This window comes from Apodemus sylvaticus, chromosome 7 (genome assembly GCF_947179515.1).
Source record: "Apodemus sylvaticus chromosome 7, mApoSyl1.1, whole genome shotgun sequence".
NCBI classification, from domain to species: domain Eukaryota; kingdom Metazoa; phylum Chordata; class Mammalia; order Rodentia; family Muridae; genus Apodemus; species Apodemus sylvaticus.
Genome location: NC_067478.1, coordinates 91,161,077 through 91,171,597, shown reverse-complemented (window position 1 = coordinate 91,171,597; position 10,521 = coordinate 91,161,077). Strand labels below are relative to the sequence as shown.

Genomic DNA, 10,521 nt, shown 5'->3' with positions numbered 1-10,521 from the left:
AGAAATTGAGGAGGAAGTTAACCCTGTAGGAGGACCAGCAGTGTCAATTAACCTTGACCCCGAGGTCTCTCAAACACTGGGCCACCAAACAGGCAGCATACACCAGCTGATATGAAGCCCCTAACACATATACAGCAGAGGACTGCAGGGTCTATGCTCAGTCAGAAAAGACACTCCTAACCATCAAGAGACTGGAGGCATGATGGAATGGGGAGATCAGTTGGGATGAGTGGTAGTGGTGGAGAGGGGACATCTTTTGGAGACAGTGGTGAAAGAGGTATTAGATGTAGAAAAAGTCAGAGGGTAGGTGGAAAAGGTGATAAATCGGGAATATAAAAAGAAAAAAAATGACACATTAATTAAAAATAACTTCAGCAATTTCCCAAATACAATTACGATAAAATACATGAATTATGCTTGATATTTGCAATCTCCCTAATGCTGTGCAAAATCTCTTAAAATCATTAATAAATATGATAGATATATATTGAATTTTGCTGTTTACACGGATACTCAATTTATCATAATTTTTACTAATGATGTATTGATTTGAACTTAATTCCTTCCTAAATTCAAGAGCACTTGGATTTCATGGCTGATATTTCACTATATCCTCAAGTCCAATATACATCCTTAAACAAATTTCTGTTCTTTTATATTTAATAAGAAAAATTCATAATATTTTAACAATTCATTTGTTATACAAATGAACCAGTGAAGAACAATATTTAGCAACTTCTCTAAGTATGTAGCCTTCATTATTACTGCAATGAGGGTAAAATTTTGGTCTCATTAATATATTGTTACATGTAAGGTTTGAAACTAACGAACTTATAAAAAACTTTCAATATTTACCAAAATTATTTAATTAGGGTGCATACTGTTTTGAATGAGAATGATCCTCAAAGGTTCAAATGCTTGAATGCTTGGTCTACATTTGTTGGAGCTATTTGAGAAGGATGACGGGATGTGGTCTTCATGGATTACCTTTGCTCTTATTGGAAGATGTGTTTTACTAGACATGGGTTTTTAAATTTTGAAAACCAATCTCGCCCCATCTTTTTATATACTTAAGCAGGTGATCAGATGCAACCTCTTAGCTACTGTTCCAGACCCATTTCTGCCTGTGGAATGCTCCTTGTCATATAGTTTAGAGACTAAATAATTCTCTAAAATTTTATAAAGACCCCAATACAGTTCCTTCCCTTATGTACTGCCTTCATCATTTTTCACACAAAAATAAGATTGGGTAAATCAGATCAAAGTGATTTTGTAGGGCTCGACTGTTGATCAATGATAGAGTACTTATTCAGATGCAGGTGAGTCTTCTTGGGCTTGATTCAGTTCAAGCCTTTGAAAATAAATGCAATATGAACCAAAAGTATTAAGTTATTTGTAGATATCTGGGAAAGATGATACATTAAATATAAACTTGTCAGGATACATGAAATATGAAGGAAATTTGAATGGAACTCTGTGGAGTCTTACTATTAAAGATTCATAAACAAAACCAAAAGGAAATACAACAAAAGATTTTCCTTAATAGATGAGATCAATGTCAGATGGGAGTTCAATATTGGCATAATGACAAATGATGTACCAATCCCTAAAGAGGTCATACCTTAAGGTCCTAAGTTCATAAACATTTATCATGGGCCTGCATATTAAAGAAAGCAACCCCCTTTTTTTTGTAACTGGTATCTGTGCTCTAGGAAGAGACAGGAAGATTTTACTGTGGATTTACAGGTAAGTGCAGTATAGAAGTAGCTACAAAAAGTTTTCTGGTGTCTCCTCCATCCAAAGAGTGAACATGTTAAAAGCAGTTTAGCTTTCATCTAGCTCATCAGAGGATTAATAATTCAAACAATATTTTATGATTAGTATTTCAAAAACATTTCCAAAAAATATGAGAAATTCAATTTTTGCTTCAAATTCTTGAAATCTGAAAAATGTAATTGTAAATAGATACCCTCTTTTGGGTTAGCAAAAACAGGTAAAAAAAAAAATCACTACTTTCCAATAATAAGCTTATAAAGAGTCTTGTACCACATTTTTGAGGTTAACATAATTACATTATTTTCTCCTTCCTTTTTCTGCTTTTAAACACTCTTATACAATCCCCTATGCTTTCTTCCACAATTATGGCCCCCCTTTTCACTAACATGCATATCATTCATACAAACAAATACAAATGCACATGTACAACCTGCTCAGCTTATAATTTATTTGTATGTCTGTTTTGAAGTCTATTTTAATGTGTAACTTCTATGTAAGACCTACCTTAAGGCCATCTGTGAAATCTGAAGCATATAAAATATACAACTTGTTTTGAATAATTTATTTCATGATGGCCAACGTGAGGCTATTTCATATATGCTCCCTCCCAATAGTCTTGGTTTTATGTGTTTAAAGTGAACATAACACATAAAATGAATAGACAGTTGTAAGTTATAATGAGTTCAGACTCATATATATGGCAAAGCATTGTTAAGCATTGTTAACACGATGAACATTCGGGCTCCAGAAATGAATAATATTTTGTAGCTGAATCATTTTACTCTGCTTAATATTTCTTGACTTAGTCTCCTATAGACTCCAACAAGCAGGTGAGAGATTTTTAGCCATTCCCAGCATATGTGTCATACGTATAGGAGAACAAACATTTATAAATTCTTTGCAGCACTTTACTTTCACAGTTTTATTTTTATCTCCACAGATTCTATTAGAGAAGAATGGTCTTGACTAATGGCTCTTTGGTAACAGAATTCATTCTCTTGGGCTTAACAGATAACCCTGACCTCCAAGTACCATTGTTCTTAGTTTTCTTAGTAATGTATATGATAACTGCCTTTGGGAATTTGATCTTGATCCTTCTCACTGTGCTCAACTCTCACCTTCACACCCCTATGTACTTTTTCCTCTTTAATTTGTCCTTCATAGACCTCTGCTATTCTTCAGTTATTACACCCAAAATGTTGATGAACTTTGTTCTAAAGAAGAATTTTATTGGTTTTGCAGGATGTATCACTCAACTCTACTTCTTCTGTTTTTTTGCCATCTCTGAATGTTATGTCCTGACAGCAATGGCCTATGATCGCTATGTGGCTATCTGTAATCCACTCATGTATAATGTTTCCATGTCCCCTAAAGTCTGTTCCTATCTTATGCTTGGTTCATATTTGATGGGTATTTCTGATGCCATGATCCATACTGGATGCATCCTGAGACTGACCTTCTGTGATGGGAACACCATCAACCACTACTTCTGTGATGTTCTGCCTTTGATGCAGCTCTCCTGTACAAGCACCTATGTAAATAAGGTAGAGGTTTTCATTGTAGGGGGGAAAGATATCACTGTACCCAGTATTTTCATATTTATTTCTTATGGCTTCATCCTCTCTAATATCCTCCAAATAAAATCCACTGGGGGCAGATGGAAAGCCTTCAACACCTGTAGTTCACATATAATTGCTGTTTCTCTGTTTTATGGCTCATGTGCATTTATGTATCTAAGACCCTCCTCAATTGGATCTTTGAATGAAGGTAAAGTGTCTTCTGTATTCTATACTATTGTGGTCCCCATGATGAACCCTTTAATCTACAGCCTGAGGAATAAAGATGTTAAACTTGCCCTGAGGAAAACTTTCAGCAGGAAAAAGTTTTAGCAATAAACTTATTATCTTTGTGACAATTATGACAGAACTATGATTGTAGTGCATACTTTACTATCTCAGTTTTGCATCACAGTGTGGTAATGTATATTTTTCTTTCCATATTTATGGTTAATGTTTTCTTTTTTTCAACACCATTGTTTGGTGTAGTTTCTGTTTTGACTTTTTAATATTAGTTATTATTAATTAAGTGCTTTTTAAGATGGTTATAGAATTTGTCTGAAAAAGTATGGCATGCAGTGATTATATAAAATAAAAATGGTTAGTCAATATCATATTGGGCAATAATCTTTAATTATGTCCCTTTGAAACAACTGTTTTCTGATTCGGTTGTTTCTTTACTGATTAAAAATAAACCTCAAACTTCATTTATTCACCATAATTATATTAATAATGTAAAGGTATGCATCATATATATATATATACATATATATAGGTGTGTGATGAGCAAGAATATGGAATTTAATGAGACTAGAGGCTCTTAGTTTAAAAATGCTCATTAAATAATAAGTCCCAAGTAATCCATGAGTCTTGATTTTTAAGTCTAGCACTTTTTAATATATACTCAGTCTACTGCATCATAAAATTTCATTTCAGTACGACAATATTGGGATAACAATTCCCTTTTGGAATTTGACTTTGAATAGAGGAAATATAATACTAATTTAAACAGTTTTATTTTGATTCTTTACTTTTTTTTACTAATTATTTCTATACACTCAATATTTTATTCTTCACCCTGCCAACTCATGTCCATCCCCCAACTGTTCCATATCTCATACCTATTGCCTCCCCCATTTTCATGTGCCTGTCCTTATACCCCCACCCTACCTGACCTCTACACTACCTGGGGCCTCCAATCTCTGGGAATTAGGTGCTATTCTTTTTTTTTTTTATCATACACTTTTTTGGATAGAAACCAGTTGTTACCTCTCATTTTGAGCTAGAGGGTACTCATTTAAAGATTGGCTGAAATTTGACCCTGGTATTTTTTACCAATGATTTCAGAATCTGTTGCTCTGTTGAAAATGTTTTATCCTGTGGTTACTATTTAAATGAATGATCCACAGATTCTCTTTGGCTCTTTTCAGTGTCTTGATTTTCTTTTCAGTAGCATTGTTAGGATGTGGACCTGAATTGTCTGAGTCCTAAATTGATTTCTAGGTTTCACCCATCTGAATATTTGAATTCTCTCTGTGGTCACTGATTTCTTTGTAAAGTATGCCTTTGACATTTTCATTTCTATATATTTCCCTGTTCTACATAATCCATAAAGTGAACCAGAGTGTGATCCTGTCCTTTTTGATTCCCTTCTTGTGTTTTTATGATTCAACCATACCTTAGAATGATCCTGTGCTTTATTATTTTTATGCCTAAATATATTCTGAGAATGGGAAATAGAATATTTTCATCCATTCAGTAGTTAATATATACCTGGTAAATTTACACAAAATGACCTACATGTTTTATTTTTATTTTGCTTGCTTGTTTTGTGAGATTTTTTTTTGGAGGGTGTTTTATTTTATTTGGTTTTGATTTGGCATTCTTTATTTTATTAATTTTTTGTTAGATTGTTTTTGTCTCTGCTTGAGAAATAACTGAAGTTGAATCGATAAAGACGTGGGAGGTTCTGGAAAGAGTTGGGAGAATAGAAATAATGAAATTGGTTTATATGAAAATATTTCAATAAAAGTGTAAAACTGGTAGGTAGTTACTTACAAATAAGGTTCTAAAATACACTTATCAATTAGAACCAAGATTACTTTACAAATATTTTCAATTCCACCTAGTATCACTTATAGTTAGAACTTCAAACAAAGTGACTGTTTCTAATTTTTTAAACTGTAATTTTACAATCTTAAGTGTTTCTGTTTCATTACATTTCTGTTACATTGTTTATGATTATAAGCAACATATGAAAGATATCACATCCCCTACACTGCAATAAACATTAGTTATTGTCCTTCTTTTATATTATTTACCATAGGTGGTGATGTGAATGTTTACAGGAAAACCAGCTTAAGATAAAGTGTGTATCCTGTGAGGTTAGTATCAGTATGTAAAATACTGTGCAAAAATATTATCAAATCAACTGCAGATCACTGTCCACCTCAAGATTTAGAGATAGTGCCAATACTCATGACACTGACCTGATCCCATGGTCTGTGGCACCATTCAGGTACCAGGAGAAGGTGGTACTCATGGAAGAAGTAGCAGTAGTGACAACAGCTTAGGACTATTGAGAAACAGAAACTTAGGAATCCTACTGAAGACAGGCTGATGCACAGTCTTTGAGGCATCTCCATTGTCCAGTCCATTAATAACTATGGTTTTGATGTGTGCTCAAGGTCATCAGAAGATAGAGTTTCGTGCCAAGCATCTTCCCAAAAGAGGATGATGAGGAAACAGGAAAAAAATCTTTGAAAGGAGTTTTAATTGATTAAAAGTGATCAACAATTTCTAATAGACATACATTTTTCATAAAAATATTAACAATTAATTTTGGATACATAAACTGACTACGAGATAGTAAGATTTTATAAAAAGAATTTCTGAGGTTTTAATATAATTTTATTACAGCTGCTCATCTCTATTGTTTAGGAAATATTCAAGAGTATATTATTATTTCATATTAATTAATTGTAAAGGGGAAGCCATGGGACTCTCACAAATTAGTCATTTTAAAGAGTGAAGATAACCTCATGGGGACATTTGCATCAAAACATATCCCTGATATATGTGCAATAGCATTTTAAAAATAGTGAAAAATAATTTTATTGTTATAGAACAATGTGTTCATTCTTTTATATTTCACTATTTAAACATCATCTGTCTTTTGGCTGCTAGCCCAGAAGTTAGATAGCTGGATCCCTTGGTATACATAATTTTAGTTGTAGAAAAACCTTCATTTTGTTGTTCCACCTCATTTCCCATGAGATGCATGTATGAATAAATTATTAATATATTTGACACTGTATGCAGTAAACTTGAATTAAGACATCCCTTTGATTTATATGTGGACCAATATTTGTTGAAAATCAATACCATTCTTCAAAACTGATAAAGATGATCATTAATGTATCTGAAATTGGAATTTTAAAATTTTAATATTAAATATTTAATAAAATTTAATTTCTTAAATGTAAGTCAGGTTATATTACTAATTTTTGAGATATTCATATACATACAACACACTACAGAAATATTTCAACTAATTTGTCTTTCCTAGTGGTCATCCCCAAATATAAGGATATAACTGCAACATTAAATGGACTTAGTCAATTGCTTTATTTTATAAATATGTTTATAAATATTTTTTCATAAATAATTCATTGTGAAATGTATCTACATCAAAAAATTTCAAGTTACATATCTATAAAATTGTACATGATAGCTTGTATTTATATTCATTACTTATATTTGGATATAAAATAAGGAGTCTGTCATTTTTTTCTTTAGATATTTTATGTACTTACATTTCGAATGCCATGTCATTTCCTCATTTCCTGTTTGAAAACACACTATCCCATTCCCCCTCCCTCTGCTTACAAAACCACCTGGCTTCCCTGTCCTGTCATTTCCTTACACTGGAGGATTGACACTTCACATGACGAAGGACCTCTCCTCTTACTGATGTCCAACAAGGTTATTCTTTGCAACAGATATGGGTAGAGCCATGGTTACATAGATGTGGACACTTTGGTTTATGGTTTAGTCACTAGGAGCTCTGGGGGTACTTGCTGGTTCATATTTTTGTTCCTCCTATGGAGTTGCAAACCCCTTTCAGTTCCTTGGGTCCTTTTTCTAGCTCCACCATTGGGTATCCTGTGCTCAGAAAAATGGTTGGCTGAGAGCAGCCACCTCTGAAGAGCCTCTCAGGAGAGAGTTATATCAGGATCCTGACAGCAAGCACTTGTTGGCATCCACAATATAATCTGGATTTGTTAAGTGTATAAGGGATGGATCCCCAGGTGGGACAGTCCCGGTATGACATTTATTTCAGTCTCTGCTCCATACTTTGCCTCTATATGTTCTCCAATGGGTGCTTTGCTACCCTTCTAAGAAGGACCAATATCCACACTTTGGCCTTCCTTCTTCTTGAGTTTCATGTGGTCTGTGAATCGTATCTATGGTATTCTGAACTACTGTGTAAATATCCACTTATAAGTGAGTGCACAACATGTTTGTTCTTTTGTGATTGTTTTACCTCACTCAGGATGATATTTTCTAGTTGCATCCATTTGCCTAAGAATTTCATAAATTCATTGTTTTTAATAGCTGAGTATTACTCCATTGTGTAAACGTATGACATTTTCTGTATCCATTACTCTGTTGAGAGATATCTGGGTTCTTTCCATATTCTGGCTATTATAAATAAGACTGCTATGAACATAGTGGAACATGTGTACTTATTACATGTTAGAACATTTTCTGGGTATTTGCCCAGGAGTGGTATATCTGTGGCTTCAGGCAATACTATGTACAATTTTCTAAGGAAACCCAAAACTGAATTCCAGAAAGTTTGTACCAGCTTGCAATTCTACCAACAATTGAAGAGTGGTTTTCTTTCTCCACATCCTCATCTGCATCTGCTGTTGCTTGAGATTTTGATCTTAGCCATTCTGACTGGTGTGAGGTAGAATTTCAGGGTTGTTTTGATTTGCATTTCCCAGATGACTAAGGATGTTGAACCAAGGTGCTTCTTGGCCATTTCGTTCCTCAGTAAGGAATTCCTTGTTTAACTCTGTACCCATTAATAATAGGTTTATTTGCTTCTCTGGGGTCTAAATTCTTGACTTCTTTGGATATATTGTATATTAGCACTCTATCAAATAAAGAATTGTTAAAGATTTTTTCCCAATCTGTTGTTTGCCATTTTTTTTCCTATTTACAGTACCCTATGCCTTACAGAGTCTTTGAAAATTTATGAGGTCCCCTTTGTCAATTCTTGATCTTTGAGCATAAGCTATTAGTGGTAAGTTCAAGGAACTTGCCCCTGTTCTCTCTTGCTTGAGGCCCTTCCTAGTTTTGTTTTCTATTAGTTGTAGTGTATCTGATTTTATATAGAGGTCCTTGATCCACTTGGACTTGAGCTTTGTTCAAAGAGAAAAGAATGGATCATTTTGCATACTTCTACATGCTAACCACTAGTTTTAAAAAAAACAACACCATTTTTTGAAAATGATGTTTTTTTTTTTTTTTCTCCACTGGATGACTTTAGCTCCTTTGTCAAACAATAAGGTAACCCTAGGTGTGTGAGTTCATTCTGTGTCTGCAATACTTTTCCATCAATCTACCTGCCTGTCACTGTACCAATATCATGCAGGTTTTATCAAGATTGCTTTGTAGTGCAGATTGAGGATTGTGATTATTCCAGAAGTTCTTTTATTGTTGTAAACAATTTTCACTATCCTGGTTTTGTTGTTATTTCAGATAAATTTGAAAATTGATTTTTCTAACTTTATGAAGTCTATGAGTTGGAATTTTGATGGGGATTGCATTCAATCTGTCGATTGCTTTAGGCAAGATGACCATTTTTACTATATTAAACCTACCAATCCATGAGCATGGTAGATCTTTCTGTCTTCTGAGATCTTCAATTTCTTTCTTCAGAGACTTGAAGTTCTTGACATACAGACCTTTCACTTGCTTAATTAGTGTCACACTAAGGTATTTTACATTATTTGTGACAATGCTGAAGGGTGTGGTTTCTCTAATTTCTTTCACAGACTGTTTGTCCTTTGATAGGCCACTGATTTGTTTGAATTAATTAAATAGTCAGCCACTTTGCTGAAGTTATCAGGTTTAGGATTTCTCTGGTGGAATTTTTTGAATCACTAAATATATTATCATAACATCTTCAAAAAATGATATTTTGACTTCTTACTTTTCAATTTGTATCCTTTTAACCTCCTTTTGTTTTAGAATTTCCCTGGCTAGAAGTTTGAATACTATATTAAATAGGTAGGTAGACAGTGTGCAGCCTTGTCTAGTCCCTGATATTGGTGGGGTTGCTTCAAGTTTCTCTCCATTTCCTTTGAAGTTGGTTACTGGTTTGCTGTATATTGCTTTTACATTATTTAGGGGTGGGCCTTGAATTCCTGATCTTTCCTAGACTTTTATCATGAAGGGGTGTATCAAATGCTTTCTCAGCATCTACTGAAATAATCAAGTGTTTTTTCTCTTTGAGTCCGTTTATATAGTTGATTACATTGATGGATTTCGATATATTGAACTATCTCTACAACCCTGGGATAAAGCCAATTTGATCATGATGGATGATCATTTTTAGATGTTCTTGGATTTGTTTTGCAAGAACTTACTGAGCATTTTTTGCATCAATATTCATAAAGAAAATTGGTCTGAAATACTCTTTCATTGTTGGGTCTTTGTGTGGTATAGGTATCCAAGTATTTGTGGCTTCACTGAACTAATTGGGTAGTGTTCCTTCTGTTTCTTTCTTTTGAAAGAGGTTGAAGAATATTGGAATGATGTCTTCTTTGGAGGGCTGAGAGAACTTTGCACTAAACCCATCCAAATGGATGCTGGTATCATTTGGTTGGCAGACTGTTAATGACTGTTTCTATAAAGTTAGGGTTTATGCAGCAATTTTCATAGTTTATCTGATTCTGATTTAACCTTGGTACCTGGTATCTAGAAATTTCTCCATTTCATCCAGATTTTCCAGATTTGTTGAGTATAGGCTTTTGTTGAAAAAATCTAATGTTTTTTTTTGTTTTTTTTTTTTTATTTACTCAGTTTCTGTTGTTACTTTGGGTACGGTCTCTCTTATTGATTTTGTCAAAGAACCAGTTTCTGTTTTTTTTTTTTTTTAATAGATCTTTTTGTT

General features: G+C 33.6%; 1 protein-coding gene across 1 annotated transcript; it reads left to right on the top strand.

Moving 5' to 3' along the window:
• The first annotated feature begins 2,732 nt into the window (after positions 1–2,732).
• On the top strand, positions 2,733–3,665 carry LOC127690015 (olfactory receptor 8B3-like). The gene has a single exon (XM_052189583.1). The coding sequence runs from the start codon at positions 2,733–2,735 to the stop codon at positions 3,663–3,665; it is 933 nt and encodes a 310-aa protein (XP_052045543.1).
• The last annotated feature ends 6,856 nt before the right edge of the window (positions 3,666–10,521 follow it).